Here is a 16,285-nt window from a genome sequence, read left to right on the forward strand (position 1 = left end):
CGTTCTCTGCCCAGCCTGTGTCTGTGCTTGGGATTGCCCTGACCCCTGTGCAGGACCTTGCACTTGGCCTTGTTGAACTTCATGAGGTTCGCACGGGCCCACCTCTCAAGCCTGTCAAGGTCCCTCTGGATGGCATCCCTTCCCTCCAGCGTGTCGACCGCACCACACAGCTTGGTGTCATCGGCAAACTTGCCGAGGGTGCACTCAATCCTGCTGTCCATGTTGCTGACAAAGATGTTAAACAGCGACGGTCCCAATACTGACCCCTGAGGAACACCACTCATCACTGGTCTCTACTTGGACATTGAGTTGTTGACCGCAACTCTTTGAGTGCGACCATCCAGCCAATTCCTTATCCACCGAGTGGTCCATCTGTCAAATCCATGTCTCTCCAATTTAGAGACAAGGATGTCGTGCAGGACAGTGTCAAATGCTTTGCGCAAGTCCAGGTAGATGATGTCAGTTGCTCTTCCCTTATCCACCAACGCTGTAACCCCATCGTAGAAGGCCACCAAATTTTTCAGGCACAATTTGCCCTTAGTGAAGCCACGTTGGCTGTCACCAATCACCTCCTTATTTTCCATGTGCCTTGGCATAGTTTCCAGGAGGCTCTGCTCCATGATCTTGCCGGGCACAGAGGTGAGGCTGACTGGCCCGTAGTTCCCCAGGTCTCCCTTTTTTCCCTTTTTAAAGGGATCCTCCGTACTTTGCCTCCCAGTGGTTCTGCGTGCATGAGATCCTAAGCTGGTTTGAGATGATCCAAAGATTTGAGTAAGTTTTGTGAGATTGCCTTGGCTTTGGATATGAAGGAGGATAACATCTCTTTTCGGAGGATCTTTTTGTTGGCTGGCTAAATCCTCACCTCTTCTTCTGGAGAATTCAGCAGCTCTGACTTCCCTAGGATCATGCAGAGAAATTAGCATTTAACATTAGTGCTGCAGCAAAGGGAAGCATAGCAATTGGCATCTGTGAAGAATTTCAGGTTGACTTTTTTTTTTTTAACAGACCTATCCAAATCTCAGAATACGCAGGAGAGTTGCTGCTTGCTTCATAGCCCACTTGAGTAATGTGCTGCATCCGTGGTCTGGGACTGAGTACAGAGGCTATAGTTAAATATGTTGAAAGGAGCATTCTTTAGTTCTTTGGTTTGCACTTAATCCACATGCCTTTAAATGGAAGAGAAGAGAAAACTTTGTTCTAAAAGGTGGCTAGGCTGGAGCCAAATGAGAAGGTAGGTGGTGGTGTTCATTTCTGATATAGTTGTCTCTGCAGCACATTTGTGTGTTCATTTCCCTTAGCGAACATGCTATACGATAGCTGTGTGACACTAACAGATAAGGTGTTAACTTTCACATGATTCAGAAGATATTTCAGAGGAGACTTTTTTCCCCCCTCTGGAAAGTGAATTATAAAGCGTTTCCAACTTTTATACTTTTATTAAAATGCAGCTATGTTCCAGCAAAAGCTCCTGGCAGATAGTTTGCTCATACATTTCCAAATGAAGATGTGTTAAATTTATTTGCTGAAGGAGCTTGTAGCTTGCGCTGTAACCTTGGTCATGGGACTGGATATAAAAACAGAGGGATAGAAGCCCACTTAACAGCGGGAAATGAAGTGGAGCTGGAGCTGGAAATGTTATCAGACTGGGAAGGCAAAACGTGTCGAATTACTTCAGAAGTCGGATTTTGGACATGTGATTTTGGACATGTGGCTTCAGTCATTGAATCCACGTGTCGTTCACACTGGTTGTGTGAGGTCAGGGTGCACCATGGTTGTATAAAGGGGACCAGATGCCCCAAGCAGCTTGCAGTAAAATAGCACAAAAATCCAGGCGAGGTCCGTTTCCCTCTTTACCTGCTAAACCTGTGCCCTCTCTTCCGTGCCTAGAAAGAGCCATTCCTCCTGCAGGTGAGTGGGAAGCTGAGCTGCCCACCACAAAGGAATCAGCAAAATATGCATCGTGTTTTCCAACAGGATAATATCCTGCTAATTCAGCGTGGGGTTTAGGCAAGCACTCAGTATTCTATATGTAATGTTGTGTATTTTTAATTTAGAATTAATGATGAGCTAGAGATTTTGTGGAGGTTTCATTTTCCTGCTCTAAATACGTATTGCTCAGGAGTAAGTTCTGCATATTTTTCCACACCTAGTGCGTCAAAATTTATTGCAGTAACCTTAAACCTATTCATACTTCTTATTACAGAGGTGCTTTCATAGAATATCTCAATCAGATTTTGCCAAAGCATTATTGTAAAATGGATACTGAAACCCTGGTCCACTCAGGTTAAATATCCCAACGTGGTACATTGACTTTTGATGTGCTGACGATATTTTCTTTGTAAGAAAACAGCTCCCCTCCCCTGCTCCAGCCCAGGGGCTGTAGGGAGCAACTCTGTGTTTCTTAGGAGGTGAAAACTGAATGCAGGTTTTCTTTCCACTCTGACCTTGTTTCTTTTCCAGGCCCTGGAAGAAGCCCAGAAAGCCATTCAACAGCTCTTTGGTAAAATTAAGGATATTAAAGACAAGGCTGAAAAATCTGAACAAATGGTGAGCAGCAGTTTCTTTCTAGCGTTTGAAAGGGAGGGGGACACTGACTTTTGCTTCCAGTTCTCGTTAAGAAGGGAACATTTTTGTCTTTGATCCTGCTGACTGGTTGGTAATTTGCTGTCAAGCGTGTGTTGAACCTGTACCCTTGTCCTTGTGTTAACATGGCTGTAGAGCCAACGTGCTTGTAGTCCCGAAGGGAGGACAGAGCCCTTCTTATCTCCTTAAAATTTAGTTGCTGTGGCTTGATATTTAACCAGACTCTTGTTTTTTCATTCACTAGGTTAAAGAAATCACACGGGATATCAAGCAGCTAGATCATGCCAAGCGTCATCTGACCACCTCCATCACCACCCTCAATCACCTGCACATGCTGGCGGGGGGTGTGGATTCACTGGAGTAAGTATGTGAATTTTTAGTGGTACTTTGATGCCACTGCTGAGTTCTTAAGTTTGGTGCAGTGCTCTGCGCAGGTCTCTTAACAGCTGCTTGTTTTTCTGGAGGGAAGTTTGCTTAATAGGTTGCAGTCTTGATTTTTGCTGGCAGATCCTTTCCGTGCTGCTCTGAGTGACCTGCAACCGATGTGTCTGTATTTAAAGGTTTGCAGCATCAATCGCTTGAATTGCTGTGTTGATCCTTGGTGATAATGAATGAGTCTGGCTTCATTAAAGAGTAAGACAGTCTGTGCAGTTAGGTATCCTCATTAGGGGTGTGCTCTTCAGGGATTTGGGGGGATTTTTATCAGTCTCGTCTTAAACTGGAATGAGATCTCTTTTTTGGAAAGGTCTACTCTAGTTCTGAGAATGAGTTCAAAGCAGCCTTACAGCTTGTGCTGTGTATGAAGCGGGGTTAGATGTTTCTAATAATCCTTTGTGGGTTTTTTAATGTGCTTGAGGAGCACACAGGCTAGGGAAATCCAGTTTTTTACATATTGCATCTGTGAAGTTGCGGGACCCAGGCACAGCCTGTTCTTGGATTGTAGCATATTCTGCACGAACACTGGGTTGTTAAGTGTTCAGAATTAAATTTTACTTAGGCTGCTGTCTCCATTGGAACGATTCTAAAGCATGAAATAAAAATAAACAAACTTGGTTTTTTTTCCGTCAGTTCCTTGTGAAAGTTATTAACAGAAAAGTCAAGGCTAACAGCTTTTCAGCATAATGATTCTCCTCCCTGTGAAGCTTTAACTCACACTTTGTGTGTGATGATGAATGGCTTAACTCAGGTCATCATAGTGAAATAACATCTACTGCCTCCGGACCATACTGGGAAGCGGATGCATTCGGTAGTTTACATGTTCTTTGCCAAGTGTTGCTTTTGACATTTATGTTTTTTGAAGCGTTGTTAGATGTGTGCCAGATTGGTTTATTTTAGCATCAGTTAAGTGAAATTTTAATGCTGCATTGGAATGTTAATGAAGAGTTGTGTATTTTAGAAAAATAAATGTCAATAGGGACCGGCATGACCCAGTGGGGATGAGGTGACCTGTGGAATTACCACCCAGGATTTTCATCGAACCCGCCTTTGTAAATCTTTAATTTCCTCTACAGGGCTATGACCAGGAGGAGACAATATGGGGAAGTTGCCAACCTTCTCCAAGGTGTCATGAATGTGTTAGAGCACTTCAACAAATACATGGGGATTCCTCAGATTCGACAGCTTTCTGAAAGGTAAAATGATCAAACCCTGAGCGCTTGCATGCCTGCTGGGAAGGAAGGTTAGAAAATGCGTTAGGCAGAATCAGTTTCTCAAGGATGTAAAGGCTGGAGATGGTCTTTTGAGCTTCTTTCCAGCCAAAACAAACAGGTTAAAATTGGACACGGTTTGCTCAAATCTTGAGCAGCCTGTTCTGTTAAATAACAGTAATCAGTACGGATGTAATTCATGAATGATTTGCGCTTCTCATTGACTGGCTTTTAATTTACCTTACCTGAGTAATCCGTGGAAGTGCAAATTGTTTTATGTGATCTTCATGTGCAGGTGTTTGTGGTGAACCCTGAGGTGATGCTTTCTCCTGCTTTCTTAACCTCAGTGATACAGTCCAGCAGCCTGGCATGAAGCAGAAATATATGCATTAGCATAGTGGTGCTTGGGGCCCCTTTCTGCCCGGACATGTGCCTTACTGCTGTCGAATTGCTGTCAAACTACATAGTTGCCCAAGGGTTTAGGCAGGCAGGATTTCTTTTTGTGCATTTGCCAAACTCAGTTATTCTGGACACCTTGAGTTTCTTATGCCAAAACCTGCTCCCGTTGCCCAATTCTGCTGAGATTTGAGGCTTATAGCAAATCTTCCCAAAATTGCATGCAGAACACCTGACTGCTCTAAACATTTATGTTGAGCTTGTATAGTCTTGATTTTTCTAACGTGGCGTTACGCATTTAAGTTTGGTGAGTTTTGGTGCAGCTCCAACAGCAAGTGCCCACCATTCTCAGCAGTAGCAGGTGAAGGCCCAGTGGGGACTAAGCCACCAGATCTCCTAGGGTCTTGGCTTCATTTGGGACATGCCAGCTGGGTGTCAAGGGAACAAGGCCTTCCCTGTTCTAGGGGCCATTGCTGGCCCTGGCCAAAACCTACTCTTCCTGCTTCACAGCAGGCTTTATTTCTCTTACATCACACACATGATGTTTGCTTAACAGCCTGTAGTAGTGCTGAGCACAGCTCAGAGGTGAAAACAGCCTAATAACGTTAGGGATGAACCTTCTTAATGGTACAACCACACCTGATAGCATTTCTTTTCAGTGTGAAAATGGCAAATCTATCACCACCATCCTCTTGATGCCTGAGATGACTTTGCTCGTTACAGAGGTACTTGAAGGAGCCTTCCAGGCACATTAATTTTTTTGGTGACTCCCTCTGCTAAGACAGCAGCTGGCTGCCAGTGCTGTTTAGTGATGGAAACAGCGTTTGAATGATTTGTTTGTAATATTTTCATGTAAATCTGTTGGACATTCTTTACTGTGTAGATACCTCTTCCAGAAAACCCAGATGGAATCCATGAGACAGAGCAAAAGAAAAATCCACCCTAAATCCAGAGAGAGAGATGGGGCCTTGTTTTAACAAAGCATTTGACCATAAGCATTTGCGTAAATGAACATGAACATCAAGGAAATACAAACATATGTCACTGCTTTTCTGAATTGAGGCTGTTGTCTATTCCAACCTCGTGCTCAGAAAGATAGCTTGCTTCATTTTCTTCCAGAGTGGTAATGCCCTTGGGCGGAAACCTGCTATCATTGGCCATTTTAAGGCCAAATATAATTTAAGCCTTGGTCCAGAAATCTGGCTGGTTTTCCCTTTCTGATGGATTATTATGTAATACTTTTGTAGTTGCTGATAATTATAGAAAACAATTCATGCTGCTGCTAAAAGGCACAGTGGTTTCGAGTCACGCCAGAGAGACTGGCAAGGACGTGGAGGAAAACTTACTTTGTTTTAGTCACCCTTCAAGATAAGGATCTGAAAAGCTCACGAAAGTCTGTTCCTCCTATTTTTAGAATTGCCTCGGCAGGGTTTTCCTTCGAGTGTTTACACAGGGAGAGTTGCACCATCTGGTAGCGATAGAAGTGGCTGCTTGTGGGGCGAAAGGAGAGCTGCACCCAGGGTGTTGCTGGGATCTCTTTACTGCTTTGACATCCAGGCAGCAAATTACTGCGGGGAGGTCTACGGCACAGTAATATCTGCTTTGGAGTTTGACTACACGTGTACGTATTAGGGCCCAATTTGGAGCTGACTTTTCTCTCTCTCTCCTTGGAAATACTTTCGTGATTCATGAAGCGTCAAAGGAAGTTTGCCTGGCTTCTCGCAGTGCTATTTTTAGGCTGTGAAATTGCTGGGGTTTGATATCTCATGAATTTGGTTTAATCATAGAATCATAGAATCATAGAATCATTGAGGTTGGAAGAGACCTCTAAGATCATCGAGTCCAACCGTCAACCCAACACCACCAGGCCCACTAAACCATGTCCCTAAGCGCCTCATCTACTCGCCTTTTAAATACCTCCAGGGATGGGGACTCCACCACTTCCCTGGGCAGCCTGTTCCAATGTTTCACCACTCTTTCAGTAAAGAAATTTTTCCTTACATCCAATCTAAACCTCCCCTGCCGCAACTTGAGGCCATTTCCTCTCGTCCTATCGCTTGTTACTTCGGAGAAAAGACCAACACCCACCTCGCTACAACTTCCTTTCAGGTAGTTGTAGAGAGCGATGAGGTCTCCCCTCAGCCTCCTTTTCTCCAGGCTGAACAGTCCCAGTTCCCTCAGCCGCTCCTCATAAGACTTGTGCTCCAGACCCCTCACCAGCCTCGTTGCCCTTCTCTGGACACGCTCCAGCACCTCAACGTCCTTCTTGTAGTGAGGGGCCCAAAACTGAACACAGTATTCGAGGTGCGGCCTCACCAGTGCCGAGTACAGGGGCACGATCACTTCCCTACTCCTACTGGCCACACTATTTCTGATACAGGCCAGGATGCCATTGGCCTTCTTGGCCGCCTGGGCACACTGCCGGCTCATGTTCAGCCGGCTGTCGACCAACACCCCCAGGTCCTTTTCCGCCAGGCAGCTTTCCAGCCACTCTTCCCAAGCCTGTAGCGCTGCATGGGGTTGTTGTGGCCGAAGTGCAGGACCCGGCACTTGGCCTTGTTGAACCTCATACAGTTGGCCTGGGCCCATCCATCCAGCCTGTCCAGGTCCCTCTGCAGAGCCTTCCTACCCTCGAGCAGATCAACACTCCCACCCAACTTGGTGTCGTCTGCAAACTTACTGAGGGTGCACTCAATCCCCTCATCCAGATCATCAATAAAGATATTAAACAAGACCGGCCCCAGTACTGAGCCCTGGGGAACACCGCTCGTGACCGGCCGCCAACTGGATGTAACTCCATTCACCACAACTCTCTGGGCCCGCCCGTCCAGCCAGTTTTTGACCCAGCGCAGAGTCCACCTGTCTAAGCCGTGAGCCGCCAGCTTCTCTAGGAGAATGCTGTGGGAGACAGTGTCAAAGGCCTTGCTGAAGTCCAGGTAGACCACATCCACAGCCTTTCCCTCATCCACTAGGCGGGTCACCTGGTCATAGAAGGAGATCAGGTTGGTCAAGCAGGACCTGCCTCTCATGAACCCGTGCTGGCTAGGCCGGATCCCCTGGTTGTCCCGCTCATGCCTTGTGAGCGCCCTCAAGATGAGCCGCTCCATAATCTTCCCCGGCACCGAGGTCAGGCTGACAGGCCTGTAGTTCCCCGGATCCTCCTTCCGGCCCTTCTTGTGGATGGGCGTCACATTGGCAAGCCTCCAGTCTTCCGGAACCTCCCCCGTTAACCAGGACTGCTGATAAATGATGGAGAGCGGCTTGGCGAGCACCTCCGCCAGCTCCCTCAGCACTCTCGGGTGGATCCCATCCGGCCCCATAGACTTGTGAGTGTCCAGGTGGCATAGCAGGTCATTGACTGCTTCCTCCTGGATTACAAGTGAAGCCTCTTGGATGTTTGCGAAGGCAAGAAATGCTTTAGTAGATGTTGGCACAGACCTGTGACAGTAACCAAAGTCTATTATATACAATAAGTCTATTATATACACTGCTAAACAAACAGATTCTGTTGCTGTCTTTAATAAAGAGCCTTTCTTTCTTGGCGTGAATGGAGTGAAGCCAAATATGAATGGGAAACCATGGGAAGGAAAAGTGCCTGCTTGGTGTTGTTGGATGTGCTCTTTGTCATGAGGTGTTCAATTTAGGGTCCTGCTCCTAGATGCTGTGAAAACTAATGATGTGTTTTTAACGTTGCTTTCCACCTGTTCTGTCCCTTTGAAAATAACCAAACAAAATCCCACTCTAAGTATTCATTGGAAACCTGGACTGAACTCTCAGTTGGCTTCTTGTGCTGGTCCCGTTGAGTGTTGATGTAAAAATGTCACAACTCACATCCAAACGTAAATATTTTCCTAACTGTGTTCCTAAAACAACTTCTTATATGGTGCATTGGAAGTTGTTTGTTGTAGTAAATAGGAATATTTTGTTATCTCTCAATCCTCTTCTGTTTTCTGTCTGTGGAGGGAGCGTGCAATTAGCGGTCACAAACCCACCCATGAAAGTGGTCGAAAAAGCCTAGCAGGTAGTGGAAAAAAGCCTGGAAAGTATTTAGGAGAAAGCTGATTATAAGTTTGCCGCAGAAAAACAGGCTAGCTCAGCCTCTTTTTATCTCAGCAAGCTGCCAGGCGTAGTTTAAGATTTCTGGTAGCTTTGGCTAAAGGAATTGTGGTTTCTTGTAATTTAATGTCATTTGAAACATAACAGTGGGTTTTCTTGGCTTTGTTTTTTTAAAGGCGGGGGAAACAAGGAACAAAAGCCACTAATAATAAAACAAAAGTCAGAGAAACAAAAATCACTAATACTCGGGTAACCAAAGGTTTTGGCACATGCGAGCAACCCCAGGAAAAGGCAATTCCCTGCTGCGGCAAGCCGGGACGGCTGCTGCGATACCCCAGCACGCTGCCCGGGGGGAATCTAGTCAGGGAAAGATATCCTTATCCAACCGACCTGAGAAGAGATCCTAAATCTGTTATCAGGTGAGAGTGCCTGGGGTTGCCGAGCCTTAGTGGGTAATTCACTTTCTGCAAGTGGTTAAACACACACACTTACACACGTGCAGAAACGGTCCTTCAGCGGTGAATGCGAGTGAAGCCAGCCGTGGGGTCGAGGCTTTTACCGCCGCAGTTTCCATTGCGTGGAGATTATCCTGAATTATTGAAAGGCTCACAGCTTTCCATGGGGACCAATAATCTCTTGTGGCTAAAGCAAGTGCCTTCTTGTGTTCTCTGCCTAAAGCAATCGCTCTGTAAAGAGATGGCATAAAGGTTTTCGTGTTTCTGGGTGCATGCTTGTGGAAGAAAATAATTGTGCGTGTCTGTGTGTGTGTGTGCTTACGTAAAGAGTGGTAGTTACCGGGAGGGCAGTGAGGCTCCTTGTCATTGCTCCCACATACCTAAACCTTTGGCTACTTTGATGTCTCTGCCCTATCCCTATCTTAAAAAATATGAAGGGAAAAAAAAAAAGGCTAAACCTCATTTTCCCTGTTTGCTTTTGAGAGATTTTTTTAAGCAGGACAGATTTAAAAAAAAATAATGTATTTTTAACATCCAAGTTCAGCAAGGCATTCCTGCAAGTTTCTTAATTTAAGGATATGAGAATCCCCGTTAAGACTATCCTTAAGTACTTTTCTGAATCGGAGCCTAAAACAACAGAGCCCGTGGACAGGGCTTTTAACTGCTTGACAGTGCCTCTTTTAAATTTCTTGAGCCTTTAGGAATCTGGCTGCTGCTCTTTTCAGTGCCTTCGCTGTGCTTGCACTGCCGCTCTTTTCAAATGGGAAGGTCCCTGTAGCTGGTCGTAAGTAAAGAAGTACCACGGCTAATACTTCCAGTTGTTTATACAAACTCATTCATTTCTGTGACTCCTAATACTAAAGACTTCTTGTTTCTTGATTATTTAGAAGATACAAATTTTCAGCTCATGTTTAGTGTCTTTTTTCTTCTTTTTTAATATTTTTTCTTAAGGATCAAAGGGTTTGGTTCTGTGATGCTTTCTCGCATGAACTACTAGTGCTTACTTGTGCAATTTAAGCAGGATTATACCTGCAGTTGTGGCTGCTGGGCTGAGTTCCTCCTTATTCCTTAAATTTCTGATTAATTAAATTTCCCGCTCCTCCTATTTCAACATATTAGTGAATCCCTTTTGTTTTACAGTTATGAAGGTGTTAACTGGGGATCTATTATACCTGGAAGGGTAGAGGAGTTTCTAAACATTCCTGTGAAGCAGAGAGCTTAAGTGAGAATTAAGTTTGACATTGCAGGCAGGAAGCTTTTCCAGCAAAATCCCCATAAATAAGTCCGGGATAAGGCAGGTCATACATACAGTTAAATCACAGGTATAAAGTTATATTTCAACTGTCACTTTTAAAGAACTAGAATTTTCTGCATTTGGCACCATTAAAGAATCCAGCCTATTCTCCAGCACTGTCAGGTCATCTTGTAGTGTTTTGCTACTAATGGATCTCAAATGGGAAGATTAAAGAAGCAGATCATTCCTTGATAAGGTTGAGGAGTCTTAAATAAAAAATAAAAAAAAAAAATCCAAATTCTTCTCCGCACAGCCTGAACAAACATTTTCACAAAAATAAATGTAGCCACTCTTTCTAACGTATCAATCTCGGTGGAAAAATCCACTGCTTTGAATGATCATTTTAGACCTTAAAGCATTTCCAGTATAATAAAAAGTGATGGAAGAATTCAAGGGCTGCAGAGGGATATAAGCGCCTAACTGTTTGTTTTGGCTCTTTCTAGTATGTGTAGGCATTTCCATTTCCCTAGAAGTATCAATTAAGCCATATTGACTTTTATTTCTGGAAATTGGAAGCTTTATTCTCTCAGCTAAATAAAGAGCAAGATTGTGGTTTGTTCAAAACTTTTTCACCCATTTCATACCTTTGCTCTTTTATGCTGCTTAAGACATGGAGGATTTATAGGATAAAACTGCAGCCAACGGTATTCACATGGATGCGTTTAAAAGTAGGTCAGTGCACCTGGAACTGTGAAAGGTTCACGATGAAGATTGAGACATTGTGAAGCTTTTTATGTGTTAGAAACACACTTTTGTTGAAATGTGATCAACATACGCAAACGTAGAGATAGATTGATCACATTGGCATTAAAGGAACCCTGCTGCTTTCTCAGCTGATTAACTGGCCCTTATTAAAATACTAAATTGCCGCAGGGCAAGAGCATCTAGGACGTGTTCTGCTACAGCTCAGGGATCAATGCTGTAGAGCTGGAGTTGTCATCCCGGCGTCATTCAGGGAGCAAATGCTCTCCCAGCTTTGACATAACAAGCCTTCTTAATGTGGACGTTTTTCTCCAGCATGCTTTTTTTGTCCCTTGAAAACTTTTGTGTAGCTGTTAGCGTTTCAGTCCACTTTGTAGTAATGTTTGCAGACAACGAAACAGAGAAGTTGTACCACCAACAAAGCCCTTGGTTCCTCTGTCCTCCTCAGGGTGAAGGCAGCGCAGAATGAGTTGGGACAGCAGATCCTGGCTGACTTCGAGGAAGCCTTTCCTTCTCAAGGTACAAAGGTAAAGTTCTCACTTCCCCTCTTCCTCCCATTGAAAAGTGTTGCTGAAAACTATCTGACATAATTGCCGTTGGTTTTTATCTCATTTTACTTCTAGATTTGATCTCTCTCTGTTTCAGGAGTTATTTTAGAAAGCAAACGAGTCTCCCAAGCTGTAGGGTGCTAGGTGTATTTCTCACTGTTTCTATCGAGTGAACGTGGGAGAGAAATAAGAGCCTTCCTCTGTCATGTTGCGCACATCTATTGCAGTGAGGTCTGCAAGCCCGTCGAGGAGTGCCCGAAGCAATTCACGTGTGGCCCTATAGACCAGAGCGGGATTCCCTCGGCATCTCACCCAGGTTACTGGTTATTTGCTGGACACAAAAGGTTCATGTTGTGTTTAGGGAAAGCCAAGCACAGGCTGTCTGTTGACATGCTGCCACCAAGTTTGTCTCTGGTTTACTCAGACAGGGCAGATACAAATCTGGGCTAGGGCTAAGGCACCAAATGTGCTTCCCCAAAATTATGCATCCAAATGTTTGCAAACAATACGGGGGCGTAGGTGTCAATGTGAATTTATTTCAAAGAAAACACTAGTTCTGTCTTCCAGAATACCATCTCTGCTGGTTTCTTCATAAAACTAGCAAGTATAGAAAAGAGAAAACTATTTGGACAGATCCTTGATGAAGGGCAAATCTCCGTCCATGTGACGTAGCTTCAAAACAGTGTATTTTTTTTAAATGCTGCTAAATTTTCTGTCTCCTCCACTAACATCATGGTGTACCAATACAGACCAGCAGATGCTGCTTTAAGTGTTGCAAGTTGATCATCTCTAGACTGCTTTTTCCCCCATTAATTTCGCCTTCAGTTTTGCAGAAAAGGGCCCATTAATTCCCCCATTAATTTGGCCTTTGCAGTTTTGCTCTTCCCACTTGTCAGCCACTTCTCTTAGCTGTTCCTCAGAATATCTAGGACGATGCAAGACTTTGCAGAAGTGATGGGACAACGGTTCTTTCTGTAGATGGAGCTGGCTGCTCTTCTGTGGTAGGGAGCTTCCTGGCTGTTGAGCTACAGAACAACTTTACAGCCAGTGAAATGAAAGGAGCTCAGTTTTCATCCAACAGAAGAAAGATGCCTAAGTGATAAGAAAGAGTAGCAGCAGAAGCACCAAAAAGAGAAGAATAATGGGAAAGGATAAAAACAAGATAGCCTGGATGTGGTACAACTTACAGTCACCCATTCAGCTATTTAACCTTAAATCATTTGTTCCTGTTTGTTTCGATAGAGGCCTGGTGGACCCAGCAATGTCCTACGTGATGCATGTCTAGTCGCCAATGTCCTGGATCCCAGAATCAAACAGGAGATCATCAAGAAATTTATTAAACAACACCTCTCAGAGTATCTGGTCCTTTTCCAGGAGAACCAAGATGTAAGGGAAGCTTAGCAAGCTACGTTTGCATTTTGCATTTTGCTCTGCTGGTGTTCACAAAGTTCACGTTTCCACAGGTTCCTGTGGTGAAGTGTTTTTAACCCGAGGGCTCGGAAGCAGTGACTTGCGAGTGCGATACAGACTGGCTGATGAGTTGGGAGTCAATGTCATCTCTGCCGGGATGACTTCCTCCCACCTTAGACCTCAGTTTCATGGATCAGCACTGGAAATGTTTTCCCCTCGTATAGCAAATAAATAAATTCAAGTTAGATACACTTTCTGCCCTGTAAAGGGCTGAAAATTCAAACTGTGAAAACTGCAAACCCAAAACCTTTGAAAAACAACACCACCTCCCCCCAAACAAACAAAAAAACCTGAAAATGCCTAAAAAGGGGGCGGAGGGATTTCCAGGAAGTGGCTTAATCTTTGTACCTAATTTTTAAACTTCTTGTCCTGATGCTAACAGCTTTTCAAAGATTTACTATAATCATCTTGGATTTTGGAAAAAAACAAACCAAAACCAACTTTGGATCAAAATGTATTTTAACAATTTTGAAATTTTGACAGTTTGTGACAAAGAGGAGAAAAAGGCTAAAATGCTTCATTTTAAATAGCATTTTTCCATCAACGTTTTTTGTATTAATCTTTCTACTTTTTGACCAGAAAGCACTAATATTGGGGGGAAAAAATCCCATCCTGCTCATGTAAGAATTCTTGTAGAAGTTTGTGGGTCCACAGTCCCCAGAGTGTGAAAACCAGCTGAACGTGAGAATCCAGGAATTCCTGCGTTCTCATCCCACTGTTGACTTTAACCTCCCTGTCTGCGAAACAAAGAGGGTGGGATCAAATGAATTATTATTGGATTGAGTTTTCAATAGCACCTACATGATTTAGGAGTACTGTTATCCTCATTTTCAACAGAACTCGCTCTCTTAATTCGCACAAGATAGGGTTTTCAGTCTGGCATGTGTTTAAGCACTTTGAAGAATGGCTGTTAGCATTCAAAGCATTATTAATAGTGGTCAAGTTAGCTTTGATCGATAGCCCAAGCTCCTCTGCAAAACTGCGGCAGCACAGTTAAGCAGTCGGGCTGAATATTAGCAGCTGCTGCTGTTAAAGATGTTAGATCTTCTGCATCTTATTCAGGTGGCCTGGCTGGATAAGATTGACAGGCGCTATGCTTGGATAAAGCGTCAGCTGGTGGACTACGAGGAGAAGTACGGGCGCATGTTTCCCCAGGAGTGGTGCATGACGGAGCGCATCGCTGTGGAGTTCTGCCACGTCACGAGGTGAGCGTCTGGGGAGCTCACGGTGCTTCCCGGCACAGTCACCTTCCTTAAAACAAAAGGTTGGCTTGTCTTTCGCCAAATTGGCCGTATATCCATAGGACTTTAAAGGCAGTCTTCAAATACCTGTGTAGAAATGTCCATGATTAAAAGCAAGTGAAGAGTGAAAACCCTGAGAAGTATCACTAAAACTGCATGTACTGTTGAGAGAGTGAGGTGATGTGGAAATCAGTTTTCAGTGTAACAGAGGCAGAAGTCAGTAATATTAGAGGCCAAGTGAAAAAATGTGAGCTGACTATGGTGTGGCTGACCTGGGCCATGCTCTTTGCCAGCCAGAGACGGGGGACCAGAGGAAGGTGCCAGCTTGAGTCCCAGTAGCACCGTCGCCTTTGTCCTGGGACCCCACTCAGAGACACTGCACTTCCCAAGGTTTGATACTGCGGGCTTTCCTGGCTGCAGTGGTGTTGCTGGGTGTTAGGAGATGGGGTCCTGTTACCCACAAAGCTCTAAACAACTGTGGTTATGTTTGAAATGTGATCCGTAAAGCGGTTTTATGTAAGAGAGCATCTTAGGAATTAGCTTGAATTTTGTGATGGAAGTGTCTCTAGGGAATAGACTGAATTACAATCTTAGGTTTCAGATCTTTCTCTTTATAGAAAACCACATTTGTTTTTTCTGTTTCCCCTCCCCTCTCTTTCAGGACAGAGCTTGCTAAGATAATGCGCACAAGAGCAAAGGAGATTGAGGTGAAATTGCTTTTGTTTGCAATTCAGAGGACAACCAACTTTGAAGGACTTCTGGCTAAACGCTTCTCAGGTTGCACTCTAGCTGATGGGACAGTGGTAAGGGGATTTCTAAAGAGCAACCCTTTAGTCCACAGCTGCTTCGGGAGAAAAAAGCTCCCTCTCACACGTAGCTATGGTAATGGGAGGCTGCAAAAAGTGTCACCTGCAGCCTCCTCTTGCACTGGCAGGTTAGAGCGTTTAGTGTGACTGTGCTTAGTGGGTTGTAATTGGGAAGGTGATTCTTGATCTTGCAGAGTGTGGTAGAGAGGATGGCACAGGGCTCGCAAGAAGGAAAGTACAGCGATTGTGTACTTTTTTGGTTCTCCTGGGCCCTGTGCTGCTTGCAACTAAAGTTACGTTGCTGTGGAGAACCACAAAGTAATTATGGCGTGGTGACTGCATTATAATGTTTGTTCTCTGCATGTCAATGACACATTATAACTGAAAGTCCCCTCTTCTCTTCATTTCTAGTTACCACATGTTCACCGCATGGTACCATCTTTCAATCCCACATTGTCTGTTGGGTTAGTCAGGGTGTTGGTAGCTTCTACTTTTCAGTGTCTCATTTGGTAGATTGTAAAGGCAGAGCCAAGAGAAACAGCTCAGTGAATATCTCTGGGGTCATCTCTAGGCTTTTTCTGCCTGAAATCTCAGTCAAGAGCTCTACCAGCCAAGTGCCCTGGGAGCAGAGTCCACGTGTGGCTCAGAAGCCACTGGTTTGAGGTTGGCTTCTCTGTCCAGCTGGTGTCTTGAAGCCTACTTGGATGTGATAATTCAGCCTACGAGGCAAGCCTGCTGGACCTGTTTGTAATTTGCTGTGGATCAGTAGGTGCTGCTAATTAAAAAGGGAAGTCCTGTAAGGTTTTCCTCCTGGATGAATTTAGATCTCTGAAGAATATGGCTTTATTTTTCTGGCAAATTTCATACGAAATTTGCAGCTTTAATTAAATTGGCTTCACTGGGTTGTTATCCCTTTGAGGAGTGGGCACAGAAGCTGTTATAGCTGAGAAAAACAGAAGGGGAGGGTGTGGCTTGAAATAAAAGAAAATCCTCTCCGTCCCCCTTTCTGAGCTGCCTAGAGGCTATGACACTCTGGATGTCATCACCTCACCTGTTTTATACACAAAATGAAGGCCATAACTATAAAT

General features: G+C 44.4%; 1 protein-coding gene across 3 annotated transcripts in view; it reads left to right on the forward strand.

Annotated features, from left to right (window-relative positions):
• The window catches only part of VPS53 (VPS53 subunit of GARP complex), a 73,770-nt gene that overhangs the window by 20,565 nt on the left and 36,920 nt on the right, over positions 1-16,285 (forward strand). For all 3 annotated transcript variants that reach the window (XM_076354630.1, XM_076354628.1, XM_076354629.1), the window contains exons 5-11: positions 2,461-2,547; positions 2,828-2,943; positions 4,095-4,214; positions 11,581-11,659; positions 12,923-13,066; positions 14,213-14,355; positions 15,053-15,194. In XM_076354630.1, coding sequence (XP_076210745.1) covers positions 2,545-2,547; positions 2,828-2,943; positions 4,095-4,214; positions 11,581-11,659; positions 12,923-13,066; positions 14,213-14,355; positions 15,053-15,194 — 747 coding nt within the window. In that variant the 5' untranslated portion in view covers positions 2,461-2,544. The remainder of the gene's footprint in view (positions 1-2,460; positions 2,548-2,827; positions 2,944-4,094; positions 4,215-11,580; positions 11,660-12,922; positions 13,067-14,212; positions 14,356-15,052; positions 15,195-16,285) is intronic.

The sequence above is a fragment of the Aptenodytes patagonicus genome, chromosome 17 (genome assembly GCF_965638725.1).
Source record: "Aptenodytes patagonicus chromosome 17, bAptPat1.pri.cur, whole genome shotgun sequence".
Classification (NCBI taxonomy): domain Eukaryota; kingdom Metazoa; phylum Chordata; class Aves; order Sphenisciformes; family Spheniscidae; genus Aptenodytes; species Aptenodytes patagonicus.